Below are 22553 nucleotides of genomic sequence, written 5' to 3'. Positions count from 1 at the left end.
ATCAGAGTCTGATCTCACTAATGCTCCTCAACATCAGAGTCTGATCTCACTAATGGTCCTCAACATCCCAACATCCAAATGCTCCTCAACATCAGAGTCTGATCTCACTAATGCTCCTCAACATCAGAGTCTGATCTCACTAATGCTCCTCAACATCAGTGTCTGATCTCACTAATGCTCCTCAACATCCCATCATGATGAGTCTGATCTGGTAGGAATGTGGTAGCTTAGTGTTTAAAGTGTTGGACTACTGACCAGAAGGTTGTGAGTTCAAATCCCAGGTCTACCAAGCGGCCACTGCTGGGCCCCTGAATAAGGCCCTTAACCCTTGATTGCTCATTTGTATAAAAAAAATGAGATAAATTGTAAGTCACTCTGAATAAATGCCTAATGCTAGAAAGGTGAATGATCTCACTAATGCTCTTGTAGCTGAATGAATTCCCACAAGCCATGTTTTAACCTTTAGTGTTAGAAGGAGGTTATTATAACAGCAAAGGACCATCTGTGGAATGGGATGATCAATAAGCTCATACGTGATGGTCAGGTGTCCACACTGCCAAGCTGACTTATGACACTGTGTCCATTGTTAAATACACTACACAGATCAAACTGAATTCTATCTACGTGCCGGACACGGGTGTGAGTTCAAGTTTAATTGGACTGAGGTCTTAATTCTTTGTAAATTTGTTATAAAATCCAAGCAATTAGCCCCATAAAGAAGAGCGCCACAAATTTATTAGCACTGTAGCACAGGGGTCCCCAGCCACTGGGCCACTGACCAGTACCGGGCCCGCAAAGACACAATTAACTTATAATTTTATATACACTACTCACAAAAAGTTAAGGATATTTGGATTTTGGGTGAAATTTATGGAAAATGTAAAAAGTTCATGCTACAGTGATATTATATCATGAAAGTAGGGCATTTAAGTAGAAGCATGCAATGGTGATTTCCTCATCTCAAACAATTTATTGAAACAAAAGCCAACAACAGTGGTGGGTATACCACAACAAAAAATGTCAATGTCTCAATAATTTGTCATGTGCCCTTGACCACCAATTACAGCTTGACAACGACAACAGCTTGACAACGACAGCTTGAAACAACCTGCTGATGACACTCTGTGACACTCTAAGCTCAGTGGCCACTTCCCTCTGAGAACATCCTGTTTGAAGCCTCACAATGGCGAGGTACTGTTGATCAATTGTTAGGTGTGGTCTTGGTCTCATGATGTTAAAATGTGAACAGCATGATGAAGAGACTGTTTAAATACCAATTCTAATTCAACCAGAAAATTTATTGGTCGATTCATGGATCAAACACCAGTTGTGAATTTTGCCGTTAAGCACCTTGTTAGAGAACAGCAAGTTATGCAAAAAGTACTGAAACACTGAACAGTTGGACATGTGCATTCAAAAGTGTAGAGAAGGTCAAATTAAGTTCAGCTGTAAAGGTTATAGTGCATTTTAGGTGCATCCTGAAATTTCACCCGAAAGCCCAATATCCTTAACTTTTTGTGAGTAGTGTATATAGCTTAAAATTATATGTATTTTATTTCGAAAAATTGTCACCTCCAACCGTCTGCACTCCCACGCTAAAATGAGCCGAAAACAAATGTCACCCATGTGACCCCCATGCCCCCGGGACACAATAAAATGGTCCGGTATCAAACCGGTCCATGGTACAGTACACTAATGCAATCAATAGCTTCCCCAAAAACAGTCTGAATCAGCCTCTGGATCAGTGGTCTGACGCAGGGATCTGATACAGCTCTTCCTCTTGGTGACATTACCCGAGCAGCAGCTTGAAGAGATGCACAGCGTTTGTTTTTGGAGGACGCATGCATTTGCCTTCACCATCCCAGATTGCAAGCTTTCATGAGACCCACCTATCAGTGGGAAGTGCCTGCGACAAAATTGGGAGAAAATTTGAAAAGAAAAGAGAGATAAACTGAAGCAGCAAGCATTTGGAAAGTCTTCTTGTGTCTAATAATCGCATCAGCAGCTGCTGGTGGCGTTTCTGACACGTTCGTCAGTTGGGAGCAAGCGCACTTGGCAGGCTGTTGTTTGGCTGTTCCATGCCGCCAGCAAGGCAACGTGCTGTTAAAAAAGCAAAACGGTGCAAGTTGTCACAAGCATTTGGCTCGCTGAGCAGCACTTCGGCTCTTTTGGGAAGTCGTTTTAGCCAAGCTTGTTTGGAAAATGAGCTTCTGATTCCTTGTTTTTCTCACTTTGCAGTAAGGATGAGATGTCCAGCCTGGTGTTTATTCCTTGGGACGAGCAGAGGCACCGAGATCTGGACTGGTGTGAGGATCTGCAGTGCAGGTGGGGGTTTGGCAAGACTTGATGATTTTAATGGAAAATGTAAAGTTAAATTTGGAAAACAATAATAGGGGTGTGTGTGTGCACAGGGCAGCGATTGAGCCATGCATGGTGGATGATCCTCATTTCCTGTATGAAGAGCAGCCAGAGCTGGAGCGATTTTGTACCCCGAGTCCATCCATCACACTCCTTACGGACTGGTACTTGAGCAGAGTCCAAGAGATCGAGCACAACTCACACCAGGTACACACACACACACATCGTCACCATGCTGTCATACTAATCAGCGACTGGTACCTTACCAGTAGCTGATATCTGGTTCCTATCAGACACACACACACACACACATATATATAAAAACTTATTATTATGGTTCACGGTTGTCTTGACTTACACCCAAACACCAAAATCTCTCTCCTCTCCTCTCCTCTCCTCTCCTCTCCTTCATAATCACTCCAAAAAAAGGCAGTTGTCTCTGTGGAGACCAGCAACATGTCCCCAGAAAATCAAAACTGTCCCATATTCTTATCCTTTTTTGGATCTTTTTCTCCGCACCAGGATATAATAGCAACTGAATTTAACCCCTGAGATGATCATTAATCCGGTTGAAGGTTGATTTGGCTTGCACCCAAACACCAAAATCTCTTCATACGCCGTTCTCTTGGCTTAAGTGGAAGTTAAAAGAAGGCTCCAGGAGGTAATACAATATTGAGGACTTTCTGTTTTCACGTCGATTTCTAGAAATCATTGTGCAAATGGGGCTCGCGTTAAAAAACCATAGCTCTGAAGTGTTGAAGTGAAGTGAAGGAGCTTATCGGAGCTCCCACTCCCGTCTAGTCTGCTGCTGGGAGAACTGATGCTAATGAAGTCTGAGCTAGTTAGAATAGACCTCGCTTAATTTTTTACACTTCTCTACTCTCTTTAAATAAGGTTTGCACTGAATTAAAAAAAGAGAGAGAGAGCAGAAGTTTTTACATTTTCTTTTTATTACTTTATTTTTTCCCCCAGTAATTCATAGTTCATGCTTTGGTAATTTTTTTTAAAACACCAAATAGCAATTCTTTTATAAACCAGATAAGCACTTTAAACCACTGACATTTATCTCGTCTGTTATTTTGTGCTGTTTATATCGAGTTCCAGTGAATTAGAGCTTAAACGCTTCACTGTTTTACTAAAGCTGTAAAGCTGTGTACCATATCAGTTTTTTATTTCTTTTGTGTTTTTTCACTGTTTTTGTGTCATTAAGCTTTATTTTATAGAGTAATATTCCATCTATCTATCAGGAAAAGAGAGAGACTGAAATGTGATGAAATAAAGACATTTTGGTATATATATATTTATTCTTCTCTTCTCTTTTTTTGTCTCTTCTCTTCTCTTTCTTTCGTCTCTTTTTCTTTCTTTCTCTTCACTTTCTCATTCTTTTTTTCCTCTTCCCCTTCCTCCTCCTCTTTCCCCTTCTCTTCTCTTCTCTTCTCTTCTCTTCTCTTCTCTTCTCTTCTCTTCTCTTCTCTTCTACTCTACTCTACTCTACTCTACTCTACCTCTCCTCTCTCCCTTCGTCGCTTTTTCTTTCTTTCTCTTCACTTTCTCTTTCTCCTCTTCCTCTTCTTCTTTCCCTGTCTCTTCTCTTCTCTTCTCTTTTTCGTCTCTTCTCTTCTCTTTTTCGTCTTTTTCTACTCCACCTCTTCTCACTCCCTCTGTTTTTCTTTCTTTCTCTTCACTTTCTCATTCTTCTTTTCCTCCTCCTCCTCCTCCTCTTCTTCTTTCCCTTTCCCTGTCCCTGTCCCTGTCCCTGTTCCTTCTCTTCTCTTCTCTTCTCTTCTCTTCTCTTCTCTTCTCTTCTCTTCTCTTCTCTTCTCTTCTCCAGATTTAGGCTTTTAATTCAGCTAATGAGCTCAAATCCTCTAATATCTCCTGCTTCATCGCTCCGTTCATCTTTCCTTCGACCTCTCATTAAAGCCGAATTATTTCGGATTATTTAGATCTCTGTTTTTGTTTTGAGTTCTGAATTGTCTGGATCTGTGTCTCTGCCTTTGTGTGAGGCGTAGGAGCAGAGAGGGATGGTGTAGAGATGGTGTATCGTTTCGCTGCTTTCCGGTCATCCTGCAACTCTTTTCAGCCACTAGTATCATGTATTAATAACATATTAATAAATAAAAAGTCGATGAAATTAATAAACAAAGTGTATTAAATTACAGAAAAACAATACTTACTTAACTGCAAAATAATGAAATCTCATACTGTTCTTTACTGAGTCAACTCTATAATTGTCCTTCCTTCCATGATGGAATGTGAGATGTTGGTTAAAGGTGCAGATTGAGAGAAGAGGAAGAGATGGCGATTAGCTGTAATTAAACAATGTAAGGCTTGTTGGTCTCGGCGAGCTGGTTTCCTGCTGAAAGCCTCAGAGCAGACAGCGTACATGGAAGCGCAGATCGATATTTTCTATTTGTCTCGAGTCTAATTATCAAGGTGTGTATTTGTGTGTGTAATTGGCGGTCCGTTGCGGTTTGTGTTGTCTACAGGGCTAGTAAGACATGTGTTTGCTACTCCTGTAACCCTCCGCATACTCAGCGTTTCGTCCTGAAGGGTCGTATTGATCGGTGTATTTTGTTGTTAATGTCTGTAGGAGGAGGTGATGAATTTGTGAGTCTTTTTGATTTGTATGAGCCACAGAGACCAATCGCTAGCATTTCTCTCCTGACCAGACCTCATAGATCTCGTATCGATTGGCCACCAGCGATGTCTGACAACAGGTAGAAGGATGATTATTGGCAGGTCAGGATGTAAGGTCTTTGGACTTTATGTTGCTGCGTGTGTTTAAATCAAAGCCTTTTCATCCATTACTGTTTTTCACATGTTGCTATGTGGCTTCTGAAATTATTCTCTTTCTGATTGGCTCACTTTGTTGTCAAGCGGCATCTGATTGGTCAGTCATCTAGTAGCCTGCTCCTGATTGGCTGTGGAGTTTCAGTATATTTAACCTGTGTGTGTGTGTGTGTGTGTGTGTAGGTGGACTGTGCACTTTCTCTGGTGCGTCTGGGAAAAGAGCGGGAAATCCCCGGGCTGGAGCAGCTGGGTGACGACCTGGTTACCATGGAGACGCTAGTGTACGAGACGTCTTGCGACCTGAGCCTCAGTCTGAGGGAGCTGCGGCAGATCAGCGACATCGACAAGCTCCGCCTACTCATGCAAAATGTATGCAGATGCTCTTTTCTGTCTGTCTCTATCAGTCCAGGCCTATTTCATCTTTCTTTACACACACACACACACACACACTGTTCTTTTAATGTCTTCATCTTGTTTTTTTTGTCGCAATTCAGTGTAGCTTTCTATTATTGCCAAAACATTTTAATTAGATAGAATAAAAAAATAGGTATGTATTTAATAATATATAATTAACATTAGTCAGTTCCTCAACCCCAGTGTCATACACTATATTACCAAATTATTTTGGGACACCCCTCCAAATCATTGAATTCAGGTGTTGTTTTTCAGGGGTTGTGCTCGGCCCCTTAGTTCCAGTGAAAGGAACTCTTAATGCTTCAGCTTCATACCAAGACATTTTGGACAATTTCATGCTCTTTGTGGGAACAGTTTGGGGATGACCCCTTCCTGTTCCAACATGACTGCACACCAGTGCACAAAGCAAGGTCCATAAAGACACGGATGATGAATTAGAGTGGAGGCTGTGGACCAGGTCTTCTCATGCAAAATCAGTGCCTGACCTCACAAATGCGCATCTAGAGAAATGGTCAGAAATTCCCATAAACACACTCCTAAACCTTGTGGAAAGTTGAAGCTCTTATAGCTGCAAAGGGCAGGACAACTCCATATTAAAGTTCATGTGCATGTAAAGATGTCTAGAAGGCTGCTTCCACAGACTGTTAGTATCATGGCTTCTGTTCCTCATTATTACTCTCGCTCTCTGTGTCTGTCTCTTTGTGTTCCCTCTCAGTCACGTGAGGAGTGCTACGTGAAGAACGTGATCCAGTGGATGGTTCCGTTCCTCCATCGCTGTGAGAGTCGGAAGGGGGGATCGGCTGCAGGACTCCTCCGAGAATACCTGGTGTCCCTCGCTAAGGAGGATCTGACGCTCCCACTTAAAATATTCCAGCATTCCAAACCAGGCGTTAGTGTCTCTTATTCTCTCTCTCTTTCCCACACACACACACACACACACACACACACATTCAAGGAGACACATTCCTATACACTCACGCATACTCAAAACACACACACACACACACATACACTCATGCAGAGTCTCACTCCTACAACAGTAATAAAGTTAAGGCTCATTCACCCTCACTGACTGTCACCAGTTTTTCTCAGAGAAAAGTAGGAAAGCATTTAAAGTGTGTGTGTGTGTGTTTGTGTGTGTTCGTGCGTGAGCACATCTATCTTTATTGTTCAACAAGGCAGAATAATGAGTCTAATAGCACCCTGTGAAAGCCTGGTACATGAGCGTCTCTACCCTGTCAGAAATGACGTGACATTTCAAAGCAGATTTATTTTAAGGATTTACGTTTCCTCACACACACTGCACTCAGGATTTCTACAGCCATTATGCAGTAGATGTGCAGTGAAATAAAATAGGAATCAAATAACAAAAGAAAATATGAGATAAAATAAAGTAACGTAACATAACTTATTATAAAATAACATAAAATAAAACAAAAAAATCAATAATAAAATAAAATAAAAGACATGGGTCTCAGTAATGAGATTTTTGAGAGAATTTTGCCTTGGTCACTTAAATATCAGATGACCACAGTGAATCTATAAGCCCTGCACTCTGCTGTACTCTACACTCCTCCTACTGCTGCTTCCACTGCTACTTTTATCCAGAGCGGCTTACAGAAGTGCTTTGAAGTATGTTTCAGTGAATACATCCTCATAGTGGTTCACGAGGTCACGCACTAGAACAGCACACACACACACACACACAATAGCAGAAAAGCGCACACACACTCTTTTAAACTATTGTTACTACTGCTACAACTACTACTGTTACTACTGCTACAACTACTACTGTTACTACTGCTACAACTACTACTGTTACTACTGCTACAACTACTACTACTACTGTTACTACTGCTACAACTACTACTGTTACTACTGCTACAACTACTACTGTTACTACTGCTACAACTACTACTGTTACTACTGCTACAACTACTACTGTTACTACTGCTACAACTACTACTACTACTGTTACTACTGCTACAACTACTACTGTTACTACTGCTACAACTACTACTGTTACTACTGCTACAACTACTACTGTTACTACTGCTACAACTACTACTGTTACTACTGCTACAACTACTACTGTTACTACTGCTACAACTACTACTACTACTGTTACTACTGCTACAACTACTACTGTTACTACTGCTACAACTACTACTGTTACTACTGCTACAACTACTACTGTTACTACTGCTACAACTACTACTACTACTGTTACTACTGCTACAACTACTACTGTTACTACTGCTACAACTACTACTGTTACTACTGCTACAACTACTACTGTTACTACTGCTACAACTACTACTGTTACTACTGCTACAACTACTACTACTACTGTTACTACTGCTACAACTACTACTGTTACTACTGCTACAACTACTACTGTTACTACTGCTACAACTACTACTGTTACTACTGCTACAACTACTACTACTACTGTTACTACTGCTACAACTACTACTGTTACTACTGCTACAACTACTACTGTTACTACTGCTACAACTACTACTGTTACTACTGCTACAACTACTACTGTTACTACTGCTACAACTACTACTGTTACTACTGCTACAACTACTACTGTTACTACTGCTACAACTACTACTGTTACTACTGCTACAACTACTACTACTACTGTTACTACTGCTACAACTACTACTGTTACTACTGCTACAACTACTACTGTTACTACTGCTACAACTACTACTACTACTGTTACTACTGCTACAACTACTACTGTTACTACTGCTACAACTACTACTGTTACTACTGCTACAACTACTACTGTTACTACTGCTACAACTACTACTGTTACTACTGCTACAACTACTACTACTACTGTTACTACTGCTACAACTACTACTACTACTGTTACTACTGCTACAACTACTACTGTTACTACTGCTACAACTACTACTGTTACTACTGCTACAACTACTACTGTTACTACTGCTACAACTACTAGTGTTACTACTGCTACAACTACTAGTGTTACTACTGCTACAACTACTAGTGTTACTACTGCTACAACTACAACTACTACTACTATTACTGTTACTACTGCTACAACTACTACTGTTACTACTGCTACAACTACTACTGTTACTACTGCTACAACTACTACTGTTACTACTGCTACAACTACTACTGTTACTACTGCTACAACTACTACTGTTACTACTGCTACAACTACTAGTGTTACTACTGCTACAACTACTAGTGTTACTACTGCTACAACTACTACTGTTACTACTGCTACAACTACTACTGTTACTACTGCTACAACTACTACTGTTACTACTGCTACAACTACTACTGTTACTACTGCTACAACTACTACTGTTACTACTGCTACAACTACAACTACTACTACTACTACTGTTACTACTGCTACAACTACTACTGTTACTACTGCTACAACTACTACTGTTACTACTACTACAACTACTACTGTTACTACTGCTACAACTACTACTGTTACTACTGCTACAATTACAACTACTACTACTACTACTGTTACTACTGCTACAACTACTACTGTTACTACTACTACAACTACTACTGTTACTACTGCTACAACTACTACTGTTACTACTGCTACAACTACTACTGTTACTACTGCTACAACTACTACTGTTACTACTGCTACAACTACTAGTGTTACTACTGCTACAACTACAACTACTACTACTACTACTGTTACTACTGCTACAACTACTAGTGTTACTACTACTACAACTACTACTACTACTACTGTTACTACTGCTACAACTACTACTGTTACTACTGCTACAACTACTACTGTTACTACTGCTACAACTACTACTGTTACTACTGCTACAACTACTAGTGTTACTACTGCTACAACTACTACTGTTACTACTGCTACAACTACTACTGTTACTACTGCTACAACTACTAGTGTTACTACTGCTACAACTACTACTGTTACTACTGCTACAACTACTACTGTTACTACTGCTACAACTACTAGTGTTACTACTGCTACAACTACTACTGTTACTACTGCTACAACTACTACTGTTACTACTGCTACAACTACTAGTGTTACTACTGCTACAACTACTACTGTTACTACTGCTACAACTACTAGTGTTACTACTGCTACAACTACTACTGTTACTACTGCTACAACTACTACTGTTACTACTGCTACAACTACTACTGTTACTACTGCTACAACTACTACTGTTACTACTGCTACAACTACAACTACTACTACTACTACTGTTACTACTGCTACAACTACTAGTGTTACTACTGCTACAACTACTAGTGTTACTACTGCTACAACTACTACTGTTACTACTGCTACAACTACTACTGTTACTACTGCTACAACTACTACTGTTACTACTGCTACAACTACAACTACTACTACTACTACTGTTACTACTGCTACAACTACTACTGTTACTACTGCTACAACTACTACTGTTACTACTGCTACAACTACTACTACTGCTACAACTACTACTGTTACTACTGCTACAACTACTAGTGTTACTACTGCTACAACTACAACTACTACTACTACTACTACTACTACTGTTACTACTGCTACAACTACTAGTGTTACTACTGCTACAACTACAACTACTACTACTGCTACAACTACTACTGTTACTACTGCTACAACTACTACTGTTACTACTGCTACAACTACTACTGTTACTACTGCTACAACTACTAGTGTTACTACTGCTACAACTACTACTACTACTACTAGTGTTACTACTGCTACAACTACTACAACTACGACTGTTACTACTGCTACAACTACTACTGTTACTACTGCTACAACTACTAGTGTTACTACTGCTACAACTACTACTACTACTACTGTTACTACTGCTACAACTACTACTGTTACTACTGCTACAACTACTACTGTTACTACTGCTACAACTACAACTACTACTGTTACTACTGCTACAGCTACTACTGTTACTACTGCTACAACTACTACTGTTACTACTGCTACAACTACTACTGTTACTACTGCTACAACTACTACTGTTACTACTGCTACAACTACTACTGTTACTACTGCTACAACTACTAGTGTTACTACTGCTACAACTACAACTACTACTACTACTACTACTACTACTACTGTTACTACTGCTACAACTACTACTACTGCTACAACTACTACTGTTACTACTGCTACAACTACTACTGTTACTACTGCTACAACTACTACTGTTACTACTGCTACAACTACTAGTGTTACTACTGCTACAACTACTACTACTACTACTAGTGTTACTACTGCTACAACTACTACTACTACGACTGTTACTACTGCTACAACTACTACTGTTACTACTGCTACAACTACTAGTGTTACTACTGCTACAACTACTAGTGTTACTACTGCTACAACTACTACTGTTACTACTGCTACAACTACTACTACTACTGTTACTACTGCTACAACTACTACTGTTACTACTGCTACAACTACTACTGTTACTACTGCTACAACTACAGCTACTACTGTTACTACTGCTACAGCTACTACTGTTACTACTGCTACAACTACTACTGTTACTACTGCTACAACTACTACTGTTACTACTGCTACAACTACTACTGTTACTACTACTGTTACTACTGCTACAACTACTACTGTTACTACTGCTACAACTACTACTGTTACTATTGTTACTACTGCTACAACTACTACTGTTACTACTGCTACAACTACTACTGTTACTACTACTGTTACTACTGCTACAACTACTACTGTTACTACTGCTACATCTACTAGTGTTACTACTGCTACAACTACTAGTGTTACTACTGCTACAACTACTAGTGTTACTACTGCTACAACTACTAGTGTTACTACTGCTACAACTACTACTACTACTACTACTACTGTTACTACTACTACTACTACTACTGTTACTACTGCTACAACTACTACTGTTACTACTGCTACAACTACTACTACTGTTACTACTGCTACAACTACTAGTGTTACTACTGCTACAACTACTAGTGTTACTACTGCTACAACTACTACTGTTACTACTGCTACAACTACTACTGTTACTACTGCTACAACTACTACTACTACTACTGTTACTACTGCTACAACTACTACTGTTACTACTGCTACAACTACTACTGCTACAACTGCTACAACTGCTACTGTTACTGCTACAACTACTACTGTTACTGCTACAACTACTACTGTTACTACTGCTACAACTACTACTGTTACTACTGCTACAACTACTACTGCTACAACTGCTACAACTGCTACTGTTACTGCTACAACTACTACTGTTACTGCTACAACTACTACTGTTACTACTGCTACAACTACTACTGCTACAACTGCTACTGTTACTGCTACAACTACTACTGTTACTGCTACAACTACTACTGTTACTACTGCTACAACTACTACTACTACTGTTACTACTGCTACAACTACTACTGTTACTACTGCTACAACTACTACTGTTACTACTGTTACAACTACTACTGTTACTACTGTTACTACTGCTACAACTACTACTGCTACAACTGCTACAACTGCTACTGTTACTGCTACAACTACTACTGTTACTACTGCTACAACTGCTACTGTTACTGCTACAACTACTACTGTTACTGCTACAACTACTACTACTGCTCCTATTATCACCTCTACTTCTACTGTTACCATCACTACTTGGGTTACCACTACTATTAACTCTACTCTCACTAACACTACCACTACTACTTCTATTACCATCACTACTTCCACTATTACCATTACTTCTACTATTGCCACCGCTACTACCACTACTACCTCTACCAACACTACTGCCACTGCTACTAACACTTCCACTACTACCAGCACTAACACTATCTCTACTGCCACTAGTACTACTACTATTACCACCACTACTACTAATGATTATATCCAACTAATCAACTAACTAGCTGTGAACAGTAATGATTATAAATAGGCACATTTGTTTAAAAACTACGCAAATTCCTTCATCTCATCATCAAACCAGGGTTACTACTCGCATTACCACTACTACTTTTGGTATCACCACTACTACTACTAACACTACCACTACTACTACTACTACTACTACTACTACTAGTATTACTTCTGTTATCACAACTACTTTCATTACTAGTACTACTTTTACTTTTACCATCACTACTTACACTACTACCACTATTTCTACTTCTATTATCACCACTTCAGCAACTACTACTAGTATTACCACCACTCTTACCACTATTTCTGCCACTTCCACTACTACTTCTAGTATTACCACTAATGCCACCACTACTACTACTTCTACTACTACCATCACTAGTATTGTATCTTTAACCATCATTACTTCCACTACTACCATTACTAACTACCTAATACTTACACTACCACTGCAACCATTAACACTACTACTGTTGTCACTACCACTAATACTACTACTATTACCACAACTGCTGCCACTATTACTATCACCACCACCAGTACTACTTCCACTACCACAGCTACTTCCACTACTATTACTATTACTTACACTACTACCACTATGACTTCTACTACTACTAACACTACCACTACTGTTTTAGTATTTCCATCACCACCACCACTACTGCCATTGCTACTACCACTACACTAAACTACCACTAACACTTCTACTCCTGCCACTACAGCTAGTACTATTACTATTAGCATCACTACTTCTGCTATTATTACAACTACAACTTAGAGCTGGGCGATATGGGCAAAAAATTTAATCTCCGATTTTTTAAAAACAAGATTCGATTTTCGATTTTAAAACGATTATTTTTCGTTTCACTTTCGCTAACAAGTTTTTTTTTATTGTTTTATTGTTGTTATTTTAGAAAAACAATAATCAATACAACATAAAAACCTTTTTTGGGGGATTTATAAAATGCAAACTTTCACCAGTCTTTCCAAGTTCTAATTATTCTAGTAAAATAAAGTATTATAACAAAATATGAGGGATTTGTAAAGTGCAAACTGCAGACTTAACTTAAATCGTTTTTTATAAAATAAATAATTGTCACCTGAAAAAAAATCCCTGAAGAAAAACAATTTTGTAAATCAGTTCAACACGCAACTAACACGCTAAATAAAACCAACATGCAACTAACACGCTAAATAAAATCAAACAGGTGCCAGACAGCATTTTACATCTGTGTATATGTGTACAATCAGGGGCGAGTCTAGGATTTTCGCGCTGAAAGATGGGGAGGAGCCGAAGTCTGCCGCCGTTTTCATCACTAGGCCATTTTTAACATTTCTATTCAGCCACCCTAAGAATTCTGCGATTCTCCATAAACTCTACACAAATTCATGATCGCTTCAGTTCCCTTTAAATTTCATATGAAAACAGCAGCAGACTTTCGGCTCTTCCCCATCTTTCAGCGCGTTCTTCAATCCGACTGAAGAAACTGCGCCTCTCTTAGAAACAAGCTCTTTGCGTCGCAGAACTACAGAAGCTCGCTCTGCCAAACCAAAGTAAAATCATAAAATCGATTTTTGTTTTTTCAACATCGACATAAACCATAAATTTGAATTAATTCGATAATAATGATTAATCGCCCAGCTCTACTACAACTGTTACTATTACCTCCACTACCACCACTACTACAGCTTCTGCTATTACCACTACTACTTGCACCACCACTACTAGTAATGATATCAGACTAATTACCTAGCTAGCTGTGTACAGTAATCATTATAAATAGGCTCATTTTTTGATAATACCCAAGTCAATTCCTTCATCTAATCATTATGTTCCCAAATAACACATAAGTATTTACTGGTACTGGTACTGGTTAGTATCATGGAGGACATGTGGAAGTGGCCTTGTTTTAGAATCATGACTTTTTTCTGGATTGTATAATATCACAGGCTCGAGTCTGTAGGTGGTTGAGTGAGACTTTTCTTTCCCTGCTGGTTTTGAGTGGAAACTGCAATGAGCATAATCATTACTGTGATTATGAGGGTGTGTGTGTGTGGTTTTACAGTGTCAGCAGAAGATCATCAGCGATCCTGACCAGCTCATGTCCGTGGCATTGGAGTGTATCTACAGCTGCGAACGAGACAACCAGCTCGCTATCAGCTACGACATACTAGAGTGTCTGCCTCAGAGAGGATATGGGTTAGTACACACACACACACACACACACACACACACACTCATTAGTGGCTGCCACCTTATGCAAAATCTTTAATTTCCGTAACATTAATAAGAAGACATTTGCAGAGGAGCTACTCTCGAAAAAATCACAAGAAATTAGTATGTTTTTGTTTTATTATCTATGACAAATTAAAAAAAAATAAATAAAAAAATAAAACATTATGGCCTTATAATGTTAATAATTACCCTATAATTTTCACAATTTATTCGAAAAAATTTAAAATCAAAACTATATTAGCCTCTACAATGACAGTTAGCTTGCAAAATTCATTATTTCGTTTTAATTTAATGTAATTAAAAAAAAAATTTATTTAATTTTAAAAAATATATATATATATTTTTTAATTTAGCAATACATAGCTGTCTGACTATAGACAAAAAATATATTAAATTATAAAATAATATAAAAATAATTTATTCATATATCACTACAAATGGGTGACAGGAAAAAAAAATAAAAAACTCACCCTGTCCCTGTTGTGTTAAGTTTCTGTGTTCCAAAATTATTGGCACCTTTCATTAAAATATGTATATTAATGGTTTCAGAATAAAGACAAAAACTTTGTTCTAAGAAAATCATTCTCATTTTTAAATAATTTTTTTTTAAATATATTTGACACAATAATTGAAACTCCTCTGAACTACCAAAAAAAAAAACATTTATTTAAATTTATTTATTTATTTATTTTTAATTAACTGAAATTATAACTGTTCATAACCATATGAATACAGGTTCAGTGATTTAGGTGTGTGTGTGTGTGTGTATACACCTCAGTATAAGCTCCCTCCTAATGAACTCAGGATTATCCCTGCATGCTTCTGTCTTCCTTCAAAGAGCAAAATCTCCAAACCTAATTAGCCCGCCTTATTACCCCCTTGATCTTTATTCTCACTGCCCTCTTCAATTTAACTGGAATTAAAAATGCATGGTAATGCTAATCAACATTCTCTTGCTATATGAACACTTAGCCGGATAGTTAGATGTAATAAAAACATGACGATCCCTAAACAGCAGCATTTAAAAAAACTGAATAAATAAAAGAAAGTTGCACGAAGTCCAACATTGTGTCCAGTTTATTTATTTAGATCCTGGAATTTAAAAAGCACATTTTGTCCACTTGAATGTGCAGAGTGTTCCTTACGCTCTTCTTTCTCTAACTGTTAAGATTTTATTCTTGTAATTTTTCTGCTTTATATTTTTCTTTTTTGAATTCTGGTATTCTTTTTTGAATTCTATATATATATATATATATATATATATATATGTATATATATAACTTATAAGTTAAGATATTCGGCTTTCGGGTGAAATTTCAGGATGCACCTAAAATGCACTATAACCTTTACAGGTGAACTTAATTTGACCTTCTCTACACTTTTGAATGCACATGTCCAACTGTTCAGTGTTTCAGTACTTTTTGCATAACTTGCTGTTCTCTAACAAGGTGCTTAACGGCAAAATTCACAGCTGGTGTTTGATCCATGAATCGACCAATAAATTTTCTGGTTGAATTAGAATTGGTATTTAAACAGTCTCTTCATCATGCTGTTCACATTTTGACATCATGAGACCAAGACGACACCTAACAATTGATCAACAGTACCTCGCCATTGTGAGGCTTCAAACAGGATGTTCTCAGAGGGAAGTGGCCACTGAGCTTAGAGTGTCATCAGCAGGTTGTGACAGAGATACAGAGAGACTGGAAGAGTCACAGAAAGGTATAGAAGTGGACGATCTTTGGCCACATCCCACGTTGATGACCGCTTCATTGTGAACAGTGCCCTGTGGAACCGGATGATGAATGCCACTCAACTCCAGGCACATTTAAAGGAGGTGAGAGGCACCCAAGTGTCACATCAGACCATTCAAAACTGTTTACATCAGCGTGGTCTGCGTGCTAGACGACCTGCAAGGGTACCTGACCACACCACCAGGCACAGGCGTCGGGCCAGGGAGCATTTACACTGGATGAGGGACCAGTGGGCCTCAGTGCTGTTCTCTGATGAAAGTCGATTCACGTTGAACAGAAATGATGGCCGTAACCCTGCACCCCAGAACCTCAATGACCTGAGGGCCGCCCTTCAAGAAGAGTGGAATGCCATGCCTCAGCAGACAATAAGTCGACTTGTGAACAGCATGAGACGTCGTTGTCAAGCTGTAATTGATGGTCAAGGGCACATGACAAATTATTGAGACATTGACATTTTTTGTTGTGGTATACCCACCACTGTTGTTGGCTTTTGTTTCAATAAATTGTTTGAGATGAGGAAATCACCATTGCATGATTCTACTTAAATGCCCTACTTTCATGATATAATATCACTGTAGCATGAACTTTTTACATTTTCCATAAATTTCACCCAAAATCCAAATATCCTTAACTTTTTGTGAGTAGTGTATATGTATATACAGGGGTTGGACAATGAAACTGAAACACTGGCCAATTTAGTGTTGGAGGTTTCATGGCTAAATTTGACCAGCCTGGTGGCCAATCTTCATTGATTGCACATTCCACCAGTAAGAGCAGAGTGTGAAGGTTTAATTAGCAGAGTAATAGCACAGTTTTGCTTAAAATATTGCAATGCACACAACATTATGGGTGACATATCAGAGTTCAAAAGAGGACAAATTGTTGGTGCATGTCTCGCTGGCGCATCTGTGACTAAGACAGCAAGTCTTTGTGATGTATCAAGAGCCACGGTATCCAGGGTAATGTCAGCATACCACCAAGAAGGACGAACCACATCCAACAGGAGTAACTGTGGACACAAGAGGAAGCTGTCTGAAAGGGATGTCCGGGTGCTAACCCGGATTGTATCCAAAAAACATAAAACCACAGCTGCCCAACTCAGTGCAGAATTAAATGTGCACCTCAACTCTCCTGTTTCCACCAAAACTGTCCGTCGGGAGCTCCACAGGGTCAATGTACATGGCCGGGCTGCTATAGCCAAACCTTTGGTCACTCGTGCCAATGCCAAACGTCGGTTTCAATGGTGCCAGCAGCGAAAATCTTGGGCTGTGGACAATGTGAAACATGTATTGTTCTCTGATGAGTCCACCTTCACTGTCTTTCCCACATCCGGGAGAGTTACGGTGTGGAGAAGACCCAAAGTGCTGCATGCCCAGAGTGAAGCATGGGGGTGGATCAGTGATGGTTTGCGCTGCAATATCATGGCATTCCCTAGGCCCAATACTTGTGCTAGATGGGCGCGTCACTGCCAAGGACTACCGAACCATTCTGGAGGACCATGTGCACCCAATGGTTCAAACATTGTATCCTGAAGGCGGTGCCGTGTATCAGGATGATAATGCACCAATACACAGAGCAAGACTGGTGACAGAGTGGTTTGATGAACATGAAAGTGAAGTTGAACATCTCCCATGGCCTGCACAGTCACCAGATCTAAATATTATTGAGCCACTTTGGGGTGTTTTGGAGGAGCGAGTCAGGAAACGTTTTCCTCCACCAGCATCACGTAGTGACCTGCCCACTATTCTGCAAGAAGAATGGCTCAAAATCCCTCTGTCCACTGTGCAGGACTTGTATCCGTCATTCCCAAGACGAATTGATGCTGTATTGGCCGCAGAAGGAGGCCCTACACCATACTAATGAATTATTGTGGTCTAAAACCAGGCGTTTCAGTTTCATTGTCCAACCCCTGTATATATACACTACCAGTCAAAAGTTTGGACACACCTTCTAATTCAAAGTAAGAGGTAAGTTTTGGTCTTGCTTTACTGGGATGGTCTTCATGTGAGCCAGTTTCATCATGGTGCTTGATGGGTTTTGTAAATGCACTTGACAATACTGTTCTTGCAAGAACTATTCCAGAACACCTGACCTTCGTGTCTGAAAATAACAACTGACTGTTGTTTTTTGTCATTACATATGGATTACTTAAGTCCATTTGAAATCTCCAGTATTGTTCTAGAATGTAGAAAATAAATCCCTAAACAAAAAACATTGAATTAAAAGGTGTGTCCAAACTTATATTATATTATATTACATTATTTATATTTATATTTATATATATATATATACATCCATTTAATTCAGAGTCAAAATGTGATTTTGGGGTCCAAACACAAACAACATCAAACATGGCGGTCATCAGGTACAGGGAAAAGTTTGGTTCTGGACTTTAAATCCTGTTTCAGTCAAATTTATTAAACATAATGATCTTTATATATATCTAAGACCAACAAATTCCTCATCCATTAACTCCGCCCATCAGGAATTTTTGGGATATGGGATTTTTGTATGTTTTGACTGGTACCAAACTTACAAATCCTCCTCCTAGGGAATTTATCAAGTTCATACCAAATTTGCTCAGAATGATGATGATATTCCTGATATGTTTTAATGAAATTTAAACTGTTTTTCTTTTGTAAATCACAGATTTGTCTTACAGGAAATATATATTTTTTTCCATTCTGCACTGCGTTGGTGGCATTTTAATGTTATGTCCAAAAAAAGAGAAATTAAGTAATAAAAATAAATAAATAAAAAGATTGATCTGTCCAGCACATTTCAATGTTATGTCAAAAAAAGAAATAAAAAAAAAAACATTGTTTTGAAGTAATTGATAAATAGTGAAGAAGTTTAAATGTAAAGAACTGTATATCTGTTTTAACACCAATTGTAGTTGTTAAATTTTGTAGTATAAGAAAGAAACAAATTTTTGTTGTTTATAGGAAAATTATAATAATAATCATTTGCTGCTTCACACCACCTTATATCGGATATTTTTCCCATAACATCATGAACCATAGTGTTTTATTCCTCAGATGAAAACCGACTGTCTGGCGTTAATTAGTCAGTGTTAAAGGAAATTTCTCTTTCTTGCTCTTTTACAGACCACAGACTGAAACCACAAAACTCCTGCACGACCGAGTGGACTCCCTGGAGAAACATCTCAGGTAATGGCTGAGTGAAGGACGGAGGGAAGGCCACACTGGAAGTGAAAAATAAAGGCCCTGGAGACCGAGATGGAAAGGCGAGAGAAAAGACAGAGGGTTTCTCTGGGATTTTCTCTGCCTTATTATTTTTTCCAGAAGTTCGAAAGTCTGAAATGAGTTTTAGCCGGACGCTGCGGGTGAGACGGCAACTGTATTTTTGTATCCGTCACAGAGTTTCCCCTTTTAATTTGGAGGTGTCTTACATCAACGTCTTCCAGTGGATCGCTTTTTCTTTTTAATGTGACTCTTAAGAGGCGTTTCGGGACTTCACGTCGCGCCGCATATAATTATCATTCTGCTTGAAGGCTAAATTATACGTCGGGCGGCGATGAAAATCCTGCTGCAGTGTGTGTTTGTGGGTGCATGTGTGTGTGTTCTAGTTGGAGGTGGAGTGATGGAAAACGGCTGAGACGGCTCTCTTGACACAAACACACACGCACACAAAAAAATATCCATAAATCATGTTAATGGTGGTAAGTTGGTAATGATTCCTCGGAAGGATTTATATAAACTCTAAGTAAATACTTGCGACTTGTTGCGTGTTGTAGAAAAGGTTTCGCTTTTTATTATATTGTTATCTCCCATGGTGCACTGCGTGACCTTAATATCTAATGAATAATTATAACGCAACGTCATGCTATGTATTAACGATTCTAAAATGCATTATAAACAACACAAATACTCTAATTCTAACAGGACACACACACACCCTTAGTGATGACCACCAGAAACCGTGGGGAGCATCGGCACTTGTTCTTAAGACGATTCAAAGGCAAAACATCAATATTTGCTCACTTCCTGTTTGCATTATCCCTCCAAAGCTGAAGTGTTGCTGAGAAATGGCTTTACTTTGTGTACTGGGTGACTTCACTGTCAGAATTCTTTCATCAAAAATCTTAGAGAGAGTGTTCGTTCAGGTTCTTCTTATAAATTAGCTAAACATTTGTAGATGAAGCCTGAGTGACATCATACCTATGGTTATTTTTCTTTTCTCCTCAGGTCATTCATGTGCATTTGTTTTTTTTTTTGTCTTCTTCAGTTCTTGTAGCAGATGTTAAAGAGCATCTGAATTTGTGTGAATTTTAGTTTTTTTGCTCCAAAACTGTTGCCAAAGCAGGGACTCAAACTATTCAAGACTCCAAAACCATCAAGAATAAGGACTGTTTTTGTTTTCTTTGTCTCAAAGCAGCTTTAGCTGTGGACTCTTTTAATCAACAATTTTACCCTAAAAAAAAACAAGAAAACTGTCAATCTTTTCACCTTCAATCTCACATTTAATTTTAAAAATCAACAATAAGTCGCAAGAAACAGGATCTGGATGTGAAGATATTTTTCACTTTTTATTTTTTTTACTCCCGATTATTTCCCACAAGAAGCTTAAGCACTTTAGGGTAAAATTGCTGATTAACAGCGTGTCCTGGGAGATCAAACTCTCTTCGAACAAGTCTGTCAAAAACCTTTAATATCATTGTCCTGAGATTTGATTGAACCTGACCTGCTTTATGGTTTCATGTCCCTTTCCGGAAAAACTTAAAATGGCCTCCATTTTATTTAAAAAAAAAAATCTCTGCACCTTCCAAGGACAAGAGAATGATGGATGTTGAAGGATTGACAATTTCCCGTCTCATTGTTGTTGAGATATGCCTGCAGTTTTACAACATGGAATTTGTTTGCTTGTTATGGACGTATCTAGAAATCCAGCTTTGTTTGGGTTCTGCTGCTGAAATTTGGTGGAGATTCTTGTAGAAGAAAATCTGATATGGTGGAAATTAAGCTCATGGTGTGTGGTTGACCTCGATGTGAGAAAAGAAAGTGGAACTGTGTTTCTGTAAAGATGGTTTGTTGAGAACATGTGTACTAATTTGTACAGTTGGTGGTGCTGGAGTTCTTGAGTGATGTACACCAGAAATGCTGTACAGGAAACTGAGACTGTTCTCCATCAGTGTCCTAAATTCACTTAATAATACTATTAGGAGGTGTTTGCTTCACACCTTCAGGGTTGGTTGTTTGATTCCCGCCTCCATTCTGTGTACAGTTTTCTTCCTGTGCTTTGGAGGTTTTCTCAGGGTTCTCCGGTTTCCTCCCAAGTCCAAAGAGGCTGATTGGCATCTCTACATTGTCTGTTGTGTACGGATGAGTGTTCAAGTGTGTGTGTGTGCTTGTGTGTGTCCACTCCTGGGTCCCCGAGCGAGGCCCTTAACCCTCAATTGCTCAGTTGTTTAAAATGAGATAAATTGTAAGTCTCTCTGGATAAGGGTGTCTGTCAAATGCCAGAAATGTAAATGAATGGAAAATAAAAATATTATTATTAATAATAATAACAATAATGGGAGGCATTGAAGGGTGTTTGCCTTGCACCTTTAGGGTTGGGGGTTTGATTCCTGCCTCCACTCTGTGTGCAATGTGCTTCCTGTGCTTTAGAGGTTTCATCTGGGTTCTCCGGTTGCCTTCCTATTCCAAAGAGGCATCTCTACATTGTCTGTTGTGTGCGAATGAGTGCGTGTGTGTGTTTACCATGTGCCCGACTCCCCTGGCAAAGACGATGGATGGATGGATGGATGGATGGATGGATGGTTGAATCGGGGGATGTGGTAGCTTTGTGGTTAAGGTGTTGGGCTACTGATCAGAAGGTTGTGAGTTCGAACCCCAGGTTTACCAAGCGGCCACTTCTGAGACCCTGAGCAAGGCCCTTAACTCTCAAATTCTCGGTTGTATAAAGTAAGATGAAGTTGTATAAAGTAAGGTGTCTTTCAAATGCCATAAATGTAAATGAATGGAAAATAAGGATATTAATA

The 22553-nt window shown here is 38.9% G+C and overlaps 1 protein-coding gene across 3 annotated transcripts in view; it reads left to right on the top strand.

Moving 5' to 3' along the window:
* Nucleotides 1-22553, top strand: part of nbas (NBAS subunit of NRZ tethering complex) — a 256830-nt gene that overhangs the window by 100185 nt on the left and 134092 nt on the right. For all 3 annotated transcript variants that reach the window (XM_058393499.1, XM_058393497.1, XM_058393500.1), the window contains exons 22-27: nt 2239-2325; nt 2412-2565; nt 5335-5520; nt 6281-6454; nt 14626-14759; nt 19657-19719. In XM_058393499.1, the coding sequence (XP_058249482.1) occupies nt 2239-2325; nt 2412-2565; nt 5335-5520; nt 6281-6454; nt 14626-14759; nt 19657-19719 (798 nt within the window). The remainder of the gene's footprint in view (nt 1-2238; nt 2326-2411; nt 2566-5334; nt 5521-6280; nt 6455-14625; nt 14760-19656; nt 19720-22553) is intronic.

This window comes from Hemibagrus wyckioides, linkage group LG06, assembly GCF_019097595.1.
Source record: "Hemibagrus wyckioides isolate EC202008001 linkage group LG06, SWU_Hwy_1.0, whole genome shotgun sequence".
Classification (NCBI taxonomy): Eukaryota; Metazoa; Chordata; class Actinopteri; order Siluriformes; family Bagridae; genus Hemibagrus; species Hemibagrus wyckioides.
The sequence above is the reverse complement of the archived record's forward strand: the minus strand, read 5'-3'. Positions and strand labels throughout refer to the sequence as shown.